Source organism: Balaenoptera physalus (genome assembly GCF_965194825.1).
Source record: "Balaenoptera physalus genome assembly, chromosome: 5".
NCBI classification, from domain to species: Eukaryota; Metazoa; Chordata; class Mammalia; order Artiodactyla; family Balaenopteridae; genus Balaenoptera; species Balaenoptera physalus.
In genome coordinates this window covers 11,060,673-11,084,606 of record NC_138884.1, presented here as the reverse complement: position 1 = coordinate 11,084,606, position 23,934 = coordinate 11,060,673, and the positions used below count along the sequence as shown (strand labels likewise).

General features: G+C 35.3%; 1 protein-coding gene across 10 annotated transcripts in view; it reads right to left on the bottom strand.

The window, feature by feature from the left end:
- CCSER1 (coiled-coil serine rich protein 1) overlaps positions 1–23,934 on the bottom strand; it is a 1,319,150-nt gene that overhangs the window by 1,143,855 nt on the left and 151,361 nt on the right. For all 10 annotated transcript variants that reach the window (XM_082461691.1, XM_082461685.1, XM_082461686.1 and 7 more), the window contains exons 2-3: positions 14,314–15,678; positions 3,649–3,833 (exon numbers count right to left, since the gene is read on the bottom strand). In XM_082461691.1, coding sequence (XP_082317817.1) covers positions 3,649–3,833; positions 14,314–15,637 — 1,509 coding nt within the window. In that variant the 5' untranslated portion in view covers positions 15,638–15,678. The remainder of the gene's footprint in view (positions 1–3,648; positions 3,834–14,313; positions 15,679–23,934) is intronic.

The following is a 23,934-nucleotide window of genomic DNA, read 5'->3' as shown; positions in this document are numbered from 1 at the left end:
AGCTAAAATTACCTAAAAATCCTAGCATTTCTTCCTTATATTGCTGAGCTAAATAATACATTGTATGCACGTTAAATTAACTATTACACTATAAATTAATTAAAGATCGAGATATTAGTTGCAAAGTCCTAAGGAAGAAGGTCATAAAGTAATTTTGATACATTTCGTGTGGAAATTCAAGGGTGTCAGTATTTATTTCAAAAAGTTTTACCTGTGAATCCAGTGAACATGTACAATAGTTTAACCAAGTTTCCGTCCAATCTCCCCTACCATGGCAATGGTGTAATCCTGCCATCTAGTGGACGATCTACATCACTGCAGGTATACTTTTTGAAAATTTATAAAAAGCCTCAAATAAATTAACAAAATCACATTTTTATATTTGACATTTAAAATTTTAAATCTTGAAAGTGTATCTGAGGAGAAGAATAATGATTTTGTGATGTTATGAGGAGAATTATATAAATGTAGTACAAGATATAAAAAGAATAAGTAAAAGGCCCAGCTTTGGGCAAAGGTAATAAACAAGGCACACTTATTAATATAAATACATCTTTAAAAAGGAATAATAGAAATTTGGTGAAGAGAAATGTTTCATAATAATTCATTAGCCATAACTTTTAATGTTGTATCAACTGGAAATCTATTTTAACATGTTCTCATATTTAGACAAAAAAAATCAATTGCAACAATAATAATACAATATTTTCAATGCAAAGAACAGAAAGATGAAATATAATATAATGTAATATCTTTCTATATATGCAAATATAAATACACACATACATAGTCATTTTTTAGCATAAAAGAAGCAAGAAACCCATTATCATTTGTTGTTCTGTAGATGATTTGTCCAAGATTAAAATCTGGCCATGCCTGACCTAATGGCTAGAACCTCTAACTTCAAACACAATGGTTTTGCTATCACTCAGTGTTGCCTCAGTAACTTAAGGCTTCTTCACATTGCAATTGTCAGAACTAGATGACCTAATATTTTCATTTGAAACATAATTGTCTAAGATATATAGATATAAGTGATTTAGTTTCGAGCATTTTTCACATATAAGTAGGTAGGTAGATAGATCCTTTTAAAGAAGCAGTGTTAAATACTAGAAAATCAAAGACACTGCTGAAAAACGACACATGAGAAAGGGAGCAAACTGAATCCAAAAGGCAAGCCCATCCCAATATTTGTGAGGCCTGAGGCCTCATGGACCTCCTGGGCTGCAGTCCACTCACATCTTTTCCCACCCTGGCTGTATCCTACACTGTGAGGGAGCTAATACAAGTACCTCTAAGACACCCCAGCTCACAAGTCCAAGCTCAGACCCCACCCTCCTATACATACCCCATTTCCACCCTCATCTGCAGGCTTCTGCAATTTGAACCAGGAATCTGGAATCTCGGTCACCTGGAATGTGTTAAAGCTTTGGATGGGCATATCACCTTGACCCTCAAGGATTCTCACCCTATATGAAGTGGGAACTATAGAAAGACAGGAAGAATAGGATCCACTAAAGCAGCAGTCCCCAACCTTTCTGGCACCAGGACCAGTTTCATGGAAGCCAATTTCTCCATGGACCGGGGGGCAGGGTGATGGTTCAGGTGGTAATGCAAGTGATGGGGAGCGATGCAGAGCGGCAGATGAAGCTTCCACTCACCCGCCACTCACCTGCTGCTGTGCGGCCCAGTTCCTAACAGGCCGCAGACCAGTACCGGTCCATGGCCCAGGGGTTGGGGACCCCTGCACTAAGGGGTCTAAGGGTGGTACTGGCATACGTGTGGTTTACAACGGGGCATTTTTTAGATGGCTAGAGATGGAGAAGTGGTGTGAAATGATGTTGTCAGAGGTTGTCTTCATGATCAACATTTTTCTTAGACTGTATATCCCAGGGTCTTGCTCTAGGATGGAGAATGTCAAACCTTCCATGGAAGCAAGAAAGACAGGTTTTAAGGGTTGCTATCCTGGTGTGCTTCTATGTGTTTTGACCCATGAGCATCTCAAGTGAAAACTTAGCCTCCCTGACTTGTGATATCAACTATGCAAACCAATTTTTCCTTCAAAAGAAAGTCTCTTCGATAAGTGATGCTGGGAAAACTAGACAGCTACATGTAAAAGAATGAAATTAAAATGTTCTCTAACACCATATACAAAAATAAACTCAAAATGGATTAAAGACCTAAATTTAACACCAGATACTGTAAAACTCCTAGGGGAAAACACAGGCAGTATACTCTTTGACATAAATCACAGCAATATTTTTTTGGATCTGTCTCCTAGAACAATGGAAATAAAAGCAAAAATAAACAAATGGGACCTAATTAAACTTAAAAGCTTTTGGACAACAAAGGAAACCATAAACAAAACAAAAATACAACCTACGGACTGGGAGAAAATATTTGCATACAATAATACTGACAAGGGATTAATTTCCAAAATATACAAACAGCTCATACAGCTTAATATTAAAAAAAAACCAATCAAATAATGGGCAGAAGACCTAAATAGATATTTCTCCAAAGAAGATATACAGATGGCCAACAGGCACATGAAAAGATGCTCAATATTACTAATTACTAGAGAAATGCAAATCAAAACCACAATGAGGTATCACCTCACACCAGTCAGAATGGCCAGCATTAAAAAGTCTACAAATAACAAACGCTGAAGAGGGTGTGGAGAAAAGGGAACCCTCCTACACTGTTGGTGGCAATGTAAGTCGGTGCAGCCACTATGGAAAACAGTATGGAGGTTCCTCAGAAAACTGAAAATAGAATTACCACATGATCCAGTAATCTGACTCCTGGGCATATATCCAGAGAAAACTCTAATTCAAAAAGATACATGCACCCCAATGTTCACAGCAGCACTATTTACAATAGCCAAGACATGGAAGCAACCTAAATATCCATCGACAGATGAATGAATAAAGAAGAGGTATATATATACATATATATATATACACATACATATACATATATATACATGTGTATATATATACACACATACATGTACACACAATGGGATATTACTCAGCCATAAAAAAAGAATGAAATAATACCATTTGCAGCAAAATGGATGGACCTAGAGATTATCATATTAAGTGAAGTAAGTCAGATAGAGAAAAACAAATATCATATAATATCACTTATATGTGGAATCTAAATAAATGATACAAATGAACTTCTTTACAGAACAGAAATAGACTCACAGACATAGAAAACAAACTTATGGTTACCAAAGGGGATGGGGAGGAGATAAGTTAGGCCTTTGGGATTAATGTGTATACACTACTATATATAAATCAGATAAGCAACAAGGACCTACTGTACAGCACAGGGAACTATATTCAATATCTTGTAATAACCTATAATGGAAAAGAATCTGAGAGAGTATATATACATATATTACTGAATCACCTTGCTGCACACCTGAAACTAACACAACATTGTAAATTAACTATATTTCAATTTCTTAAAAAAAGAAACACAACAACAAAAAATATGATGCTTCAATTTGCAAGGAGCATGAACTTGCCAGTAATATATGCGATTATTCTTCAGTCTGTTTTCATTGTGCAAGGAGCATGAACTTGCCAGTAATAGATGGGATTATTTTATTATATGCAGGCATATGTATACACTTACCATGCTGTTCATTTTTGAAGATGATGAACCTGTTCTCTGCTTTCTTAGACTATTAACTTCTTCCACATTTCCATCTTTTGGTTTCAAAATCATCCTGCTACCCCCTGCAGTTCCTTCTGATGAGGATCGCAGTCGCCTCTCTACAAATCTTCCTTCACGGTATGGACTGAGGCTACTGGCAAGAACTATTTAAAAAAGAAATAAATAAAAATTAATACAAATGCTTAAATGTAGTTTTTATAAATGTTCCATTGAAAGTAAATGGAAAACTCTTAGGGTCATTCAACAATTCTCAATCACAGAAAACTTTTTGAATTAGTAGTGGTGCTTTACTTAAGTAAATAATCACTTTGAAGCCTCTAAAATTTTCTAGTCATCCTTGCCTTCTTCACACCTCACATAAATCATATAAGCAAATCCTGTCCTCATTACCGTCAACTGTATACAGAATGTGATCACTTCTCACCACCTCCTGCACTAACTTCCTGGCACAAACTCCATCAGGGCTTGCCTTGATTACTGCAATACTTCCTAATAGCCTCCTGCCCCTGCCTACTCCCACCTGCCTCTCCCCAACCAACACACAGTCTATTTTCTACAAGGTAACCAGAATGATACACTGAAAACATAAGTGAGATTGATCACGACCGCTTCTCTAATCCTAAAGCTGATGTGTTTCCAGTGGGCTACCAGGTTCTGCATGATATGACCCTACTCCCGACCCCCACACAGGGGGCTTCCCATTGCTCACCTGTTCATCTCTCTAACCTCATCTTCTACTGCCCTCCAGCCCCCTGTTCACTCTGCTTAGGGCATACTGGGCTTCTTGCTGTTTCTACAACATTGCAGGCATGGCCAGCCCCAGAATCTTTACCCCATACCCTTTGCACTGATATACTCCTCCCAAATAGCTGTATGGCTTACCCCCTAATTTTTGTTAATATGTTACTTTGAGGAATAACCCATTCTTTGTACGTAAAAATGGAAACTAAAAACAAAGAACTATCAGAAAGAGAAATTAAGAAACTCATCCTTAAGATTCTCTTCCTCTAGAACCACCACCAGTACCAAAATCTGTCAGTCAGAGAAAGAGAATCAGTAGGAGACCTATATTAAGAAGATTTATGGCAAGGAATTGGCTTATGCATTTGTGGGGCTGGCTAGGCTGCGCCTCGAGGCATGCGGGATCTTAGTTCCCTGACCAGGGATCGAACCTGTGTTCCCTGCAGTGGAAGCACAGAGTCCTAACCACTGGACTGCCAGGGAATTCCCGAACACCTTTTCAAAAATTTGTGAAGATCCACCAGAGGGCAGACAGCAGAAGCAAGAAGAACTACAATCCTGCAGCCTGTGGAACAAAAACCACATTCACAGAAAGATACACAAGATGAAAAGGCAGAGGGCTATGTACCACATGAAGGAACAGGATAAAACCCCAAAAAAAACAACTAAATGAAATGGAGATAGGCAATCTTCCAGAAAAAGAATTCAGAATAATGATAGTGAAGATTATCCAGGACCGCGGAAAAAGAATGCAGGCAAAGATCGAGAAGATGCAAGAATTGTTTAACAAAGACCTAGAAGAATTAAAGAACAAACAAAAAGAGATGAACAATACAATAACTGAAATGAAAACTACACTAGAAGGAATCAATAGCAGAATAACTAAGGCAGAAGAACGGATAAGTGACGTGGAAGACAGAATGGTGGAATTCACTGCTGCAGAACAGAATAAAGAAAAAAGAATGAAAAGAAATGAAGACAGCCTAAGAGACCTCTGGGACAATATTAAACACAACAACATTCGCATTATGGGGGTCCCAGAAGGAGAAGAGAGAGAGAAAGGACCAGAGAAAATATTTGAAGAGATTATAGTCGAAAACTTCCCTAACCTGGGAAAGGAAATAGCCGCCCAGGTCCAGGAAGCACAGCAAGTCCCATACAGGATAAACCCAAGGAGAAACACGCCAAGACACATAGTAATCAAATTGGCAAAAATTAAAAACAAAGAAAAATTATTGAAAGCAGAAAGGGAAAAATGACAAATAATATACAAGGGAACTCCCATAAGGTTAACAGCTGATTTCTCAGCAGAATCTCTACAAGCCAGAAGGGAGTGGCATGACATACTTAAGTGATGAAAGGGAAGAACCTACAACCAAGATTACTCTACCCGGCAAGGATCTCATTCAGATTCGATGGAGAAATCAAAAGCTTTACAGACAAGCAAAAGCTAAGAGAATTCAGCACCACAAAACCAGCTCTACAACAAACGCTAAAAGAACTTCTCTCAGTGGGAAACACAAGAAAAGAAAAGGACCTACAAAAACAAACCCAAAACAATTAAGAAAATGGTCATAGGAATATACATATCGATAATTACCTTAAACGTGAATGGATTAAATGCTCCAACCAAAAGACACAGGCTTGCTGAATAGATACAAAAACAAGAACCATATATATGCTCTCTACAAGAGACCCACTTCAGACCTAGGGACACATACAGATTGAAAGTGAGGGGATGGAAAAAGATATTCCATGCAAATGGAAATCAAAAGAAAGCTGGAGTAGCAATACTCATATCAGATAAAAGAGACTTTAAAATAAAGAATTTTACAAGAGACAAGGAAAGACACTACATAATGATCAAGGGATCAATCCAAGAAGAAGATATAATGATTATAAATATATATGCACCCAACATAGGAGCACCTCAATACATAAGGCAACTGCTAACAGCTATAAAAGAGGAAATCAACAGTAACACAATCACAGTGGGGGACTTTAACACCTCACTTACACCAATGGACAGATCATCCAAAATGAAAATATGAAAATAAATAAGGAAACAGAAACTTTAAATGACACAATAGACCAGATAGATTAAATTGGTATTTATAGGACATTCCATCCAAAAACAGCAGATTACACTTTCTTCTCAAGTGTGCACGGAACATTCTCCAGGACAGATCACATCTTGGGTCACAAGTCAAGCCTCAGTAAATTTAAGACAATTGAAATCATATCAAGCATGTTTTTCTGACCACAACACTATGAGATCACAGATGAATTACAGGGGAAAAAAACGCAAAAAACACAAACACATGGAGGCTAAACAATACGTTACTAAATAATCAAGAGATTACTAAAGAAATCAAAGCGGAAATCAAAAAATACCTACAGACAAATGACAATGAAAACACGATGATCCAAAACCTATGGGATGCAGCAAAAGCAGTTCTAAGAGGGAAGTTTATACCTATACAAGCCTACCTCAAAAAAACAAGAAAAATCTCAAAAAAACAACCTAACCTTACACCTAAAGGAACTAGAGAAAGAAGAACAAGCAAAACGCAAAGTTAGCAGAAGGAAAGAAATCATAAAGATCAGAGCAGAAATAAATGAAATAGAAACAAAGAAAACAATAGGAAAGATCAATAAAACTAAAAGCTGGTTCTTTGAGAAGATAAACAAAATTGATAAACCATTAGCCAGACTCACCAAGAAAAGGAGGGAGAGGACTCAAATCAATAAGATTAGAAATGAAAAAGGAGAAGTTACAACAGACACCACAGAAATACAAAGCCGCCTAACAGACTACTACAAGCAACTCTATGCCAATAAAGTGGACAACCTGGAAGAAATCGACAAATTCTTAGAAAGGTATAAATTTCCAAGACTGAACCAGGAAGAAATAGAAAATATGAACAGACCAATCACAAGTAATGAAATTGAAACTGTGATTAAAAATCTTCCAACAAACAAAAGTCCAGGACCAGATGGCTTCACAGGTGTATTCTATCAAACATTTAGAGAAGAGTTAACACCCATCCTTCTCAAACTCTTCCAAAAAATTGCAGAGGAAGGAACACTCCCAAACTCATTCTATGCGGGCACCATCACTCGGATACCAAAACCAAAGATACTACAAAAAAAGAAAATTACAGACCAATATCACTGATGAATATAGATGCAAAAATCCTCAACAAAATACTAGCAAACAGAATCCAACAACACATTAAAAGGATCACACACCATGATCAAGTGGGATTTATCCCAGGGATGCAAGGATTCGTCAATATATGCAAATCAATCAATGTGATACACCATATTAACAAATTGAAGGAGAAAAACCATATGATCATCTCAATGGATGCAGAGAAAGCATTTAACAAAATTCAACATCCATTTATGATAAAAACTCTCCAGAAAATGGGCATAGAAGGAAACCTACCTCAACATAATAAAGGCTATATATGACAAACCCACAGCAAACATCATTCTCAATGGTGAAAAACTGAAAGCGTTTCCTCTAAGATCCGGAACAAGACAAGGATGTCCACCCTCACCACTATTATTCAACATAGTTTTGGAACTCCTAGCCACAGCAATCAGAGAAGGAAAACAAATAAAAGGAATACAAATTGGAAAAGAAGAAGTAAAACTGTCACTGTTTGCAGATGACATGATACTATAAATAGAGAATCCTAAAAATGCCACCAGAAAACTACTAAAGCTAATCAATGAATTTGGTAAAGTTGCAGGATACAAAACTAATGCCCAGAAATCTCTTGCATTCCTATACACTAATGATGAAAAATCTGAAAGAGAAATTAAGGAAACACTCCCATTTACCACTGCAACAAAAAGAATAATATACCTAGGAATAAACCTACCTGGGGAGACAAAAGACCTGTATGCAGAAAACTATAAGACACTGATGAAAGAAATTAAAGATGATACCAACAGATGGAGAGATATACTATGTTCTTGGATTGGAAGAATCAATATTGTCAAAATGACTATACTACCCAAAGCAATCTACAGATTCAATGCAATCCCTATCAAATTACCAATGGCATTTTTTAAGGAACTAGAACGAAAAATCTTAGAATTTGTGTGGAGACACAAAAGACCCTGAATAGCCAAAGCAGTCTTGAGGGGAAAAAACAGAGCTGGAGGAATCAGACTCCTTGACTTCAGACTATACTACAAAGCTACGCTAATCAAGACAATATGGTACTGGCACAAAAACAGAAACACAGATCAATGGAACAGGATCGAAAGCCCAGAGATAAACCCACGCACCTATGGTCAACTAATCTATGACAAAGGAGGCAAGGATATACAATGGAGAAAAGACAGTCTCTTCAATAAGTGGTGCTGGGAAAACTGGACAGCTACATGTAAAAGAATGAAATTAGAACTCTCCCTAACACCATACATAAAAATAAACTCAAAATGGTTTCAAAACCTAAATGTAAGACTGGACACTATAAAACTCTTAGAGGAAAACATAGGAAGAACACTCTTTGACATAAATCACAGCAAGATCTTTTTTGATCCACCTCCTAGAGAAAGGGAAATAAAAACAAAAATAAACAAATGGGACCTAATTAAACTTCAAAGCTTTTGCACAGCAAAGGAAACCATAAACAAGACGAAAATACAACCCTCAGAATGGGAAAAAATATTTGCAAACGAATCAACGGACATAGGATTAATCTCCAAAATATATAAACAGCTCATTCAGCTCAATATTAAAGAAACAAACAACCCAATCCAAAAATGGGCAGAAGACCTAAATAGACATTTCTCCAAAGAAGACATACAGATGGCCAAGAAGCACATGAAAAGCTACTCAATATCACTAATTATTAGAGAAATGCAAATCAAAACTACAATGAGGTATCACCTCATACCAGTTAGAATGTGCATCATCAGAAAATCTACAAACAACAAATGCTGGAGAGGGTGTGGAGAAAAGGCAACCCTCTTGCACTATTGGTGGGAATGTAAATTGATACAGCCACTATGGAGAACAGTATGGAGTTTCCTTAAAAAACTAAAAATAGAATTACCATATGATCCAGCAATCCCACTACTGGGCATATACCCAGAGAAAACCATAACTCAAAAAGACACATGCACCCCAGTGTTCATTGCAGCAGTATTTACAACAGCCAGGTCATGGAAGCAACCTAAATGCCCAACGACAGACGAATAGATAAAGAAGATGTGGTACATATATACAACAGACTATTACTCAGGCATAAAAAGGAACTAAATTGGGTCATTTGCAGAGACGTGGATGCATCTAGAGACTGTCATACAGAGTGAAGTTAGAAAGAGAAAAACAAATATCGTATATTAACGCATGTATGTGGAACCTAGAGAAATGGTACAGATGAACCAGTTTGCAGGGAAGCAGTTGAGACACAGATGTAGAGAAAAAAAGTATGGACACCAAGGGGGGAAAGCCGTGGCGGGGTGGGGATGGTGGTGTGATGAATTGGGCGATTGGGATTGACATGTATACACTGATGTGTATAAAATTGATGACTAATAAGAACCTGCTGTATAAGAAAAAAGTAAAATAAAATTCAAAAATTAAAAAAAAAAGAAAGGGAAATTAAGAAAACAATCCCATCTACAGTTGCATCAAAAAGAATAAAATACATAGGAATAAATTTAATCCAGGAGGCGAAAAATATATACACTGAAAACTATAAAAGACACTGATGAAAGAAAATGAAGAAAATAAAAATAAAGAGATATTCCATGTTCATGAATTGGAAGGATTAATATTGTTAAAATGTTCATACTACCCAAAGGGATCTACAGATTCAATGTAATTCCTATCAAAATTACAATGACATTTTTCATAGAAATAGAAAAAAAAAATCCTAAAATTTGTATGGAACCAAAGAGGACCCCAAATAGCCAAAGTAATCTTGATACAGAAGAACAAAGCTGGAGGCATTACACTTCCTGATTTCAAACTATATTACAAAGCTACAGTAATCAAAACAGTATGGTACTGGTGTAAAAACAGACACATAGATCAATGGAACAGAAGAGACAGCCAAGAAATAAACCCATGCAAATGTGGCAATTAATTTTTGACAAAGAACCCAAGAATATATAATGGGGAAAAGATAGTCTCTTCAATAGACAGTGTTGGAAAATGGACAGTCACATGCGAAAGGATGAAACTGGGACCTTATCTTATACCACACACCAAAATCAACTAAAATTGATTAATGACTTGAAAGTTAAGACCAAAAACTGTAAACCTCCTAGAAGTAAACATGGGGATAAGCTCTTTGACATTCATCTTGATAATGATTTTTTGGATTTGATATCAAGAGCAAAAGAAATAAAAGCAAAAATAAACAAGTAGGACTACTTTAAACTAAAAAGCTTCTGCATAGAAAACAATAAAAAAAAAAGAAAGAAATAAAAGACAACCAACTGGACCGACTGGATGGGAGAAAATATTTGCAGATCATATATCCTATAAGGGGTTAATATCCAAAATATACACAAAATTCATACAACTCAATAGCAAAAAAAAAAAAAAAATTAAAATGGGCAAAGGACCTAAGTAAACATATTTCCAAATAAGACATACAAATGGCTAACAGGTACATGAAAAGGAGCTCAACATCCCTAATCATCTGGGAAATGCAAATCAAAACCACAATGAGATATCACCTCACTTTTGTTAGGATGGCCATTATCAAGAAGTCAAAAGACAACAAATGTTTTTGAGCATATGGAAAAAAGGGAACCCTTGTGCACTGTTGATGAGAATGTAAACTGGTGCAGCCACTATGGAAAACATTATGGAGGTTCTTCAAGAAATTAAAAATAGAGCTACTATATGATCCAGCAATCTTACTTCTGGTAATATACCCAAAAGCAGCAAAATCACTATCTCAGAGACATATCTGTACTCCCATGTTCACAGCAGCATTATTCACAATAGCAGAGGCTTGGAAACATCCTATGTATGAGAAAAGAGGAATGGATAAAGAAAACGCAGTATCTACATACAATGGAATATTATTCAGCCTTAAAAAAGAAGGAAATCCTGTCATTTGTGACAACATGGATGAATCTTAAAGATATGCTAAGTGAAATAAGCCAGACAGAGAAAGACCAATGCTGCATGGTATCACTTATAAGTGGAATCTTTTTTAGAAAGCTGAACTCATAGAAACAGAGAGTAGAAAAGTGGTTACCTTGGTAAAAGGGTACAAACTTTCAGTTATAAGATAAATAAGATCTGAGGATCTAGTGTATAACAAGGTGACTATAGTTGATAACACTGTATTGTATAAGTGAAATTTGCTAAGAGTAGAACTTAAATTTCTCAAAAACAAAACCCAAAAAGGTAAATATGTGATGTGATGGATGTATTAACTAACTTGATGGGGGGGGGGGATCCTTTCACAATGTAACATATATCAAATCATCACATTGTTCACTTTAAATATACAATTTGCCAATTATACCTGAATAAAGTTAAAAAATGCAAACTACAATCACACCCCCCACTTCCTAATCCTCTTTTCTGCTTTAAACTCATCCTCAGCAGTTATTACCACCTGACATTTATTTATTTGTATATTAATTGTCTCAGTATTCCCAGTAGAAAGTAAGCTTCATGAAGGAAGGAATTAATTCGTTTTGTTCATTGCTATACCCTTAGTGCCTAAAACAGTACCAAAACAATATTTGTTGAATGAATGAATGAATTAATTAAACTGTTCTGTTTGGGCTCATCTATGGGTTTAAAGGCTCTTGGCTAGAATCTATTAAGCCAACATATGGCAGTTTTTTCAGTAACTTTTTAAGCCAATGAGTAAAAGTTAAGTTTCCAGAGAGGTCAAAATTCCATTAATAATTCTGATATGAATGTACACCCAGCACATTCATATGTATATTAAATACTAGCTAAACTTATTTCATAATAAATACAGAATAAATTTAGTATTATGGAATTTGGCAACCCTTTCTTACATAAAATACATTTATCTAAATGGCTTTAAAATCTTTAAACTTCTAAATTATAAAATCCTTATGAATAGCAGATGAATATCTCCTATTGATGAAAATGAAGAATAGTATGCAACCAACTTTTCCTTTTTGACATTACCAGCTTATTTGCCTGTCTCTTTCTATTTTACAAGTTGTACATACTATGAATTATCACCTAATGTCCAGGAACAGGCATCATGGTGTCAAATTCAGTGAAATTAATGTGTTAAATGGCTTGCAATTAGAGTTTGACATTGAGGCAAGTCACCATTTCTAAGATTAGACATAATCAAAATAATTATACTTTTCCCTTTTTTGGGTGCAATTTTCTAAAAAACTGCCTACATTCTAATCTGAGGTCCACCGTTTGCGAACAATGTGATTTCATGAAGTTATTTAACTTAATCCTAAACCTTAGTCATTAATAACTTCCACATAAATCTTTGGTTAGTACTAAATAAAACAGTGCATGCAAATTGCTTAGCACATCTTTGGGCGCACAGTATCATCATCATTATCATTCCTATAATTATACTATAGTTAAAGAATTAAGCAGGTATAACTAAATCCCAAAATACAAGCAAGGCTACCAAGACAAAAAATGAAAAAAAGTAGGCAGATGTGTAAAAGTGATTTTGTATCAAATGTGAAAAAATATGAAGACAGTTGGAAAATTAAGGCATGCATTTAAAACTGTAAAATTGCTATATTCATGGAGAGACTAGTTAGGTAAGTCAGATAAACTTATGATTCTTGACATTATATAATATATAATTTCACTGATTACAAATTTTATTTAATATTTTAGTATTATTCTTAATGTTTTGGAAAGAGCCTGGGTCATGACATGTAGTACAACCTAGTCATTAAGAGCCTGAAATTTGGATTGAGATAGTTGTAATTTGGCTGTGCTACTTGCCAGCTGTATAATCCCTCGGTCTCAGTTTTCTCATGTATAAAATGGGGAACATACTAGTGCCTACCTCATAGGGATTGTATCCTAAACAATTACTTATGAACTTTGTGACTTTGGACACATTACTTAACCTGTCTGTGCTCCAATCATCGTGCCTACAGAATGAGTTAGAATAATAGTAGTGATTTCCATCACTTCCAGATTCAATAAATTAATGTATCCAAAGGGCACAGAACAGTAAATGGGACACATTGTTGGGAGAACTATTAGTGTTAGTAGTAGTAGTAAAAGTGGCAGCAGTGGTAGTAGGAATCACACAGTACAGAAAAAAGAATAAAAAATGTCAAATACAGCCAGTAGGTATTATATATTCAACAATTCTCTTGAACTGAATTTTATATTGAAAAACCATGTTTTCTGTTAAATAACAGACTGGAGTAAATCAACCTTCCCTCCCTCTTTCTGTGCCAAAACATGGATCCTATTTAATAATAAAAACTTTGTTAAAATAGGAAAAAGAATTTAAATTATACGAATTTCTTTTATAATGATTGTGTCTGGGCTATATCTACTCTTTAACTAAGAAATACCAGTACTCTATCATGAACTATAAAAAAGATAGCCCTTATTTTAGATAAAGCCACATTGCAAATAAAATTAATTTCCTTCCACTTTCTTCTGAGGGTCAGAATCTGAATTACACAACTAAGAAAAATAAGTAACATGGATGAATTACATTTTCAGCATGATACGAATGAAGTAAGGTTAAGCAGAGAAATAATTTAAGACAAATTATAAATAGGAAAGAATATTAAAGAGTGAAAACTAAGAAAAATGTAGTTTCCAACAGAATAAGAAAATTGAAGAAATTATAATGAAAATTATAATTCATATCATTTATTATACAAAGAAAATCATCATACCTTTGGCAGGATTTGCATCATATCCATAGGATGTTTTGTTTAAAATATAATGATCACCGGAAGAGGGTATTATCCTTGAATCTGAAATAGGATGGATCCCTTTAACACGTTCAGCTATTGCTTTATGTTGCTCATAAAATCCAAGTTTCCTTGGGGAACTTGTTGCCAACATTGTTTCACCATTTTGTATCACCATATGTTCTCCTCTTCTTGTATCTGCTGATAGGTGAATCTCTGAGTCACTCGCATTCATAGCAGGTAGTTCAGTGATTTGCAATAACACTTCCTTCTGATTAGCAGCAGAGGTTTCTGGTAAGGATTTAGATTCAGTGCTACGCCGACCTTCTAACCTGTATTTCCCAGGAGACATAATTGCACAGGGAACAGTTCCCATAAGGTCTATTGTTGTCTTTGTAGCAGCAGCAGGATTGGGAGAAATCTGAGAGGTAGAATCACTGTGGCCAAAGTTGTCACAGTGGGATGCCATGCTTCCACTTTTAGGAAATGCATCTGCTTCAGACACAGAATCTTCAGTCAAGGCTAAGAACTCTGAAGGTGTCTGAGCTGTAGTAAAATCAGCAGAAAGCAGTGGAGATTGCAAAGAGCTTCCCGCCCGTTCTGTTACATCCACAGAACACGATGGAGAAGCTCTTAGTAATACAGGCTCCCTCTCTTGGTACTGTGCAATTTCCAGTGAGAATTCAGATTGCTGTACCAATGAAATGGATTGGCTCTGTGGAACTGGCTTAGAAAATTTATAGTGAGATGAAAAAGATTTAGTAAGAAGCTTCTTTGTCGACTGCTTAACAGAACGGCGAGTTTGTTCTTCTGTGAATCCAGAATCATCCCCCTCACTTTTGCCAGAACTTAGGCAATTTATAAAGACATTCTTATTAGTCGAGTGCTCCTTTTCTCTTTCAAAATCCTCTGTCAAAGATCTTGTTATCTTCTTATTTCGTGAACTGCTAAAACCAACAGAATGTCTTCCCCTGGTTTTAGTATGTTCTTCCAAACTCAGTTTTTGCATACTGCTGTGACCAGGTTGAGCACCATTTGAAATACTAAGGTTCTGGTTGGTAGGTTCTTTCTTAGGTTCACTCCCCTTCTTATGATGGAAGCTAATGGAAGGAGTACGGAAGAGGCTCCTGCGTTTACCTGTACTACCTGAGCTTGAGTTAGTGCTGGAAGGAGATGAACTGTGTACACCGACTGTATTACTGGAGGAGGGTGAAGAAGGAAGAGAATCATGTTTTCTGCTAATACTCCTTCTGAATATTGGCAACCTGGAGACCAGAGTAGATCGTCTTGATCCGGAGTCCCCCATTGGGACTCCAAGGCTTGCACTGTGACAGCCAACTTAGCAACCTGAGAAAAGTTAAAACAAATAGAACAAGTTAATAGAATTCAATTATAAATAAGACATTTTAAAACATAACATTGGTTTTTCAGTCATGACACAGAATTTGTTATACTAAAATAATAAATAGTAAAATTCTGATACTTAAAGAATTTTCTGTATTTCCATGTAGCAAAATATCCAATAATTTGTAGAGAAATTTTATAATGGTGCCACCACTTCACAACGACCAAGAATATTTGAAGTCTAAATTTGTATTGGGAGACACGAGATTACTATTCAAGACTCAGCCTTACTACTCACACCAGTTCTATAATTTGGTAAATTGTTTAATCTTAACTTTTTATGTTTATTTATTTAGACTTAGTAGGCATATGACAGCCACCATCATTGCTCTCTAGGTAAAATGCCCCACCACTGCCTCTGTTGGCCAGCACCAGATGTACCATGGGACTCAACAAGTAATTGACCTGAGCTTAACAGAACCACAGACCAGACTAAGGTATGACCTGACCCGAGAATCTCTACTCAAAGAAAAAACCAATTGGAACAGGTTCTTCCCGTTGGAGTATGATTTAGTAAGTTTAGAGATAATTAGACCACTAGCAAAGGAAAGTAAACCACATCATAAAGGATCTAGAGTAGAGTTATAAACAAGATAAAGTTATGAGGAAACCACAGCCATGAGTTGAAGAAAAGACAAATGAATGCTAACTCAACTGGTAATGCTAAGACAAGTGGAGACTACATGCAGAGAAAAGCAGAAGCATAGAAAATTTATGAACCATATTAATGTCAGGGTATTGATGATGAAGACAAAGAAGAAGGATGAGGAGGAGAAGGTGGCAGCTGCAGTTCATTAATTGTGATGCACCAAATACTTGAAACATATTATCTCTTTTAATGCTTATAACTATGGAAGTAGATATTACTATGGTCACTTTACAGCAGAAAGATAAGTTGCCTATGTCACTCAGCGGATAAGTGCTAAAGCAGGACTAAGAAACTAAGCATTATCTAACCACAGGGTCAGTTCATAATCAGCATGGTATATACTGCTTTCACTAGAGTGAAAAGCCAAGAGCTTATGCTGCTGAAGGCCCAGATATGTTTCCACTTCAGAAATTCCTAGTTGTATGGTAGATCTTTCTCTTACGGTGACTGCTATTTTTCACTGGTTTTTATAATGTGCCATGATTTGGTTCCTATTTTGTTTTGTTTTGCTTTGTTTCTAAATTTCACTTAATTCCTTAACTATAATGTGCACACCCCCGCTTTGTCAACTTGAATCATGCTGTTTCTTTTTGTTATTTACTGCAACCAAAACTAACTATAATAAATACGACATAAAATGACAGGCTTTCCATTTTATCATCCTTGCAGATAAATTATTAGATTGATCAAGTAAAATACTTTCATGTCCTTGAGGAAGTGTATGACAAAAATGGAAAATATTTTCTCTTTCACATATGCGTTTTTAAATATTTGATATTTTGTTCTAAATGATATAAAATCAATTTGCCTTTCATGATTTTTATTGGATGATCTTTAATTGCACTCACTGAATTTGAATTTAAATCAAACTATGTGTGAACCACTTCTAAAACATTTAAGTATTCTTGCAAGGCTTTAGCTGAAGAAAGCTTAAAATACAAAGACATTTTAGTTTGTGAAGTCTTTCACAAATTAAAACTATCTCATTTTCCTCCCAGCTTAGATGTTCTGAAATGGATACAAAAAATAATACAGTTTTGTTTACACTTTCACTCTTAATAATGCTTTAATTAACATCATTCTCAGCTGTGATTTTTTATTTATAGGCAAGATTTATTTCCATTCAATGCCCAGTGAATAATTTTGCTCCAATAAGAGCATTATCAACCATAATGATTTGCAGCTGGTGGTGAACCTATGGCCTTCAGTGTATTAATGTCAAGATATTTACCATTATTTTTGAAATATCTTCAGAATTTATGTATACTGAAATATTCTTGACCTTTTTTTAGTATTTCTTACATTTGTATCAGCAATCAAAAATAAAAGAGTGAATAAATCCCATGTCTCTTAGGCAAGTATTCAAAGGATTTAACTAATGAAAAATTTTCAGAAAAAAGAATTACGATAAAATTCTTAATGAAAACCACCAGACTTCCATTTACAATACATATGTGCTACTAATATATCTGTCTTAATTTAAGTAAAAACATCATAGATACACAGAGATATTTATACACTGAATGGGATGACATGGAATAGACACAAAATCTATTAGAGATAAAAATCTTTTGTTTCACTTTATCTACAGATTGTCTTTTAAATGAAGTTCTTTATTACAGCCAAATGAGAGAGACAAAATATCTACAGGTTGGAATTATCCATATTCTTTAGAAAGACTTTAAAATCTATGTCTCATATTTCATTCTCCAATTGCATTGATTACTACTTGCCACTTTCCGTTCACTTTCACCATCAAGGCATTAGCAGATGTGGAACCATCTGCTTGGAATGTCCTTCCAGGGACTGTGACGTGGTAAAATTCCTATTTCTACAACATGGTCCCTCCCAGAATGCCATCTCTGATCCCCCTTCCTACTCTCTTCCATTTTGGACTTAGTACTCCTCCTTTATGCATCCTCAAGTATTACCTTACATAGTAAACATCTGTTTATCTATCTGACTTTACTAATTTATCTTAAGCTTCTTTTTATTTTAATTTTATTTTTGGTTTCATTGGGTCTTCGTTGCTGCAGGCGGGCTTTCTCTAGTTTTGGCAAGCGGGGGCTACCCTTCGTTGCGGTGCATGGTCTTCTCATTGCAGTGGCTTCTCTTGTTGTGGAGCATGGGCTCTAGGCACGTGGGCTTCAGTAGTTGTGGCACACAGGCTTAGCTGCTCTGCGGCATGTGGAATCTTCCCAGACCAGGGATCGAACCGTTGTCCCCTGCATTGGCAGGCGGATTCTTAACCACTGCACCACCGGGGAAGTCCCTACCTTAAGCCTGTTAATGGCAAAGGCCATTTTTGCTTTGCTTTGAGACCCCAGGTGCCTAATACATAATTAGTACCTATAGAGTCAATGGATTTCATAAAATGAAGTTTTCACTTGAACACAACAGTATTTCAAACACAAACATATTTTCTGTCTCACTACCAAAAATGAAATGCTACAATTTTGAGGTTAATTATGCTGAATTAACTTTTAGAGTCATGAGTTAATTGAAAGCCTTTCAAACTGTAATATCAATAATCTACAATTTGCTAACATTTGAAGACAATGTTAACAAGTTGAATAACAATATATCATCAAATCAACTTCAACTTATTCATGAAAGACAAATACAACATTACAACATGATAATTTTATTTTTATTATAAATTTATTCTTATAACAATTTCCTTTAATTCCTTAGCAAACCTTGTACGTATTTTCATATATTTTTATAAATTTCCAAATCAGATAAAATATATTTTCTCAATTCTCATCTAATGTTCCTTGGTTCAGAAGTCATAGTCACTTTAACCATAACAGGTCCTAAAAACATACAGGTTGAATTAGACCTGCCCATAGTCCAGGAAGCTTTATTACCATAAATATTTTCTTTGGAAAAACAAATTCTGTATGTAAGAACAGTGTTTTCTAATTATACTTCTAATGCTGTCTAAATAAACAAAAGTTATACTGACTTATAGACAATACTACCTCCACAGATGCAGACTGACTGTATTAGAAGTGGTATGAAACTCAGTTTGATCTCAACTGAAGAAATAGGATCCTTTGTTCTTGAGCACCACGATTTAATAAAAAGCTCCCAGAAAGTACTTTATTCAGTGATCTCTACAACCTTAGCAAACACTATCATTACCCTTAATAGAGCACCACATTATATGGCAGATCTATTCTGAATAAAATTGGAGCCGAATTTCTTAATTGGCATGGTTGAGAAAGATATAAATTCTAGTTCAAGGGGTTATATGGATCATTAATTTGTTACCTATTTAATATTAGAATAAAAGTAAAATACCTTAAAGAAGATATACTGAAAAAAAATTATACTTTTTTCCCATAATTACAAAGGCATTAACCAAAGACATAAAATAACCTTGAAGGGTTTCACAGCTATCATCTTGGAAACTGATTACCATATGCACAAACAGGTATGTCTATCTGTGCAGGTAAGAGAAACAAAACAAAACCCCCTTAATCTTTTTCTTTCCTGTCATTTTTCTATTTTCCTAAAATTTGGACAGCCCTCATATTTTTTCACTATGAGCCAAAGATGATGAAGGGACCTGATGTCCCACATCTGACATAGTACTGAGGATCCTTTGTCTCTCTCCCAAAATTAGTGGTATATTATTGCAAAAACAAGCCTACACAAACAAAGTACCCTTTACACAGACAGGCAATCAGCATAAAAAAAATTTTGGTTTCAAATCCAAGCTCTGCCACTTACCAGTAGCATGAATGAGAACACAGATAATAATTATTTTATAGTGATTTTTCTTTAAGGATGGAAGGTACAACATCACAAAGAAACTTAACACTCTGCTTGGTACAGAGTAAATTTGCACTTTCTTCCCTTTTTAATGAAATGCATTCAAGCAAGTGGTGCATGATGGTACAGCACATAGAGTGATTATGAAAATGAGCTACTTTTCAAAATCTGCCCCAATCACTCTGTTTAAAAAATCATCAAAAATTTCGGGGGGAGGTGGAGGTGTATAAATTGGGCTCAGTATTCTAACCCCTTATGATAAACATCCCTAAAGTATACATTTTTATTGGAATTTAAAAACAATGACCAATATTTGAAGTGTTTGTGGGGAATGTTGCATAAGTTAAATACAGTCTCAGTTCTACTCTCTCTCAGAAAAGATATCAGAAAATAACCAGGTAGAGCCTAAATGACCACACTTAAAAGAAAATCAATGATACATGGTGAAAATGGAAAAAAAAGAAAATTCACAGAAACCAAATACTCTCTAGGTAACAACTTTCAACATTAAGAGAGCAATGGCAGAAAACAAATCATATAAAAACATATCAAAGGACACTGATGAATTTTCACCAAAATTAAATAGATAATAGCTTGAATAAGCTTCCAAGTCAATCTTATCTAATTATGTCATTTTGATGCAGATTTAAATGAGTCCTGATAGGTGTTATGGCTTAGCTGGAAAGCCCTCCAGCTCAGATTCTTTCTATTACAAAGTTCATGCAATTTACACCTCAATAATCTTTTTTAAAAAATTGAAGTATAGTTGATTTGCAATATTGTGTTAGTTTCAGGTGTACCACAAAGTAATTCAGTTATATTTATATATTTTTTTAGATTGTTTTCCATTATAGGCTATTACAAGATATTGAATATCATTCCCCGTTTTACAGTAAATCCTTGTTGCTTATCTATTTTATATACAGTAGTGTGTATCTATTAATCCCATACTCCTAATTTTACTTTAACTATGATGTAATTTATCTTTAAATGGATTTCTAAAATGTTTTATTGTTTTCATTTAAATAAATACGGAACTCATAGAGGCATTCTTAACGATAAATCACTGACACACATGGACAAGGGCCACTTCAACCAGCAGGGTTAGTGAGGACAATATGAGATACATTAAAAGGATGACTGCTCAGGACCAAGTGGGTTATTGATCCGTCACAGGGAAGAGAATGAGACTGTCGGCCAAAGACAGCAAGAGTTAGAAATCACATAATTGACTGGATATGTTTAATTAACAATTTATTAAATTTGCATATGATTAAGCCACACTGAGTACAGTAAGTTATTTTCAACAATAAACAAGAAAATAATACAAATAACTGCTTATATCAGAAATGCTTGCTTATATCAAAATGAGTTGACCCTAAAAATTGCATGTAAGCAGAGATAGATTGTCCCTTATTGGATATGTAAATCAATAAATCAACCACCTAGGTAAAAAGAGAAAGAGAGTGCATGGTGCTAAATTGCATGATAATGGGAAGAGTTACCATAGGGAAGGGGAATACATTTCAAAGAGATTATTCTAGCAGGATTTAGGGAAGCAGACGCATCCCTTGTCTGAATTAATAGAAGGACAGAGACCACAATACATATTTAGAAAGACATGTAATCTTGAAACCCAGCCAGATATAAGCTCAGTTCTTCATTGACCAGAAGAGACAACAGAGGGAGAAGAGAAACAGAGAGAGAAAGAATGGATTTTGACCAGAAATTAGACAGAAGTTCGTAGTGAAAGAAGAAAAAAGCCTAAAAGTCATATCTACATGTGACCCAGGCCTAAGTAAATAATGAGATTACATTTATACTTAAAGAACGTTATAGTTTATGTTCTGGCATTTATACACAATGGATGCGTAACTGTTAAGAAAGAAGACTCTCACGCAAAAATATCTCGATTTGAATTCAGCACTACACATAAGAGCTGTGTGACTTTAGAGTGGCTTAAAAAGTTATTTAAACTCCCTGAGCCTTCATGAGGATAATAGTTGCAACTATCTTAAAGATTTTGTGATGATCTAATAAGTAAAACCAAAAAGCACTTAGAACAAGGTCTAGCACATGATAAATCTTTAATAACTATAAATTATCAAGAAAAATTAACCATACTTGTACTATTTCACAGCCAAGTACATTTTAATTAGCTTATAACCTCCCCAACTTCTCTCAGCTGAAGTTCTAATTCTGTCTACTAGCAGACAAATAATACTGTCATTTCCAGTCAATCTTGAATAGGACAAAAAGGAAGGTTAGAGGCCAGAGTACCCGTATGTCAATGGGCTTGGGGCTTGGAACTAATACACTAATTAATACACATATATGTAACTGCCTACATTCATTCCAGTTTTTTATTAAGTAAATATTAAGTTCACTTATTCAGTATTATTTTTTTTACTTTCAACAAAATAATCCAGACTTAAAGAAGCAAATAACTGACAATATCATGAATATGCAAAGACTGTCTCAGACCCTGAACATGATTCTCAAAAGATGAATTTGATAAATTTGTTGAACAATGAAAATGTCATAACAAGTATGCAACTTTAAAGAGGATAGCACACATTCAAAAGTATACATGTTTGTTAATAAAGAAAATTTTATTATTTCTTACATTGGAGAATTTGGTTTGGTCTTAAAATATTATTTTGGAAAAAAAATTCCTTGCCGTGCTGTAGGTTAGGTTTCTTAGAAGCAGAGCCTAAGCAAAGAATTCTTTTTTTTTTTTTTTAACGTCTTTATTGCAGTATAACTGCTTTACAATGGCGTGTTAGTTTCTGCTTTATAACAAAGTGAATCAGTTATACATATACATATATCCCCATATCTCCTCCCTCTTGTGTCTTCCTCCCAGCCTCCCTATCCCACCCTTCTGGGTGGTCACAAAGCACAGAGCTGATCTCCCTGTGCTATGTGGCTGCTTCCCACTAGCTAGCTATTTTACATTTGGTAGTGTATATATGTCCATGCCACTCTCTCACTTTGTCCCAGCTTACCCTTCCCCCTCCCCATGTCCTCAAGTCCATTCTCTACATCTGTGCCTTTATTCCTGTCCTGCCCCTCGGTTCTTCAGAACCACCTTTTTTTTTTTTTTTTAGATTCCATATATATGTGTTAGCATACGGTATTTGTTTTTCTCTTTCTGACTTACTTCACTCTGTATGACAGACTCTAGGTCCATCCACCTCACTACAAATAACTCAATTTCGTTTCTTTTTATGGCTGAGTAATATTCCATTGTATATATGTCCCACATCTTCTTTATCCATTCATCTGTTGATGGACACTTAGATTGCTTCCGTGTCCTGGCTATTGTAAATAGAGCTGCAATGAACATTGTGGTGCGTGACTCTTTTTGAATTATGGTTTTCTCAGGGTATATGCCCAGTAGTGGGATTGCTGGGTTGTATGGTAGTTCTATTTTTAGTTTTTTAAGGAATGTCCATACTGTTCTCCATAGTGGCTGTATCAATTTACATTCCCACCACCAGTGCAAGAGTGTTCCCTTTTCTCCACACCCTCTCCAGCATTTACTGTTTGTAGATTTTTTTGATGATGGCCATTCTGACTGGTGTGAGGTGATACCTCATTGTAGTTTTGATTTGCATTTCTCTAATGATTAGTGATGTTGAGCATCCTTTCATGTGTTTGTTGGTAATCTGTATATCTTCTTTGGAGAAATGTGTTTAGGTCTTCTGCCCATTCTTGGACTGGGTTGTGTGTTTTTTTGATATTGGGCTGCATGAGCTGCTTGTAAA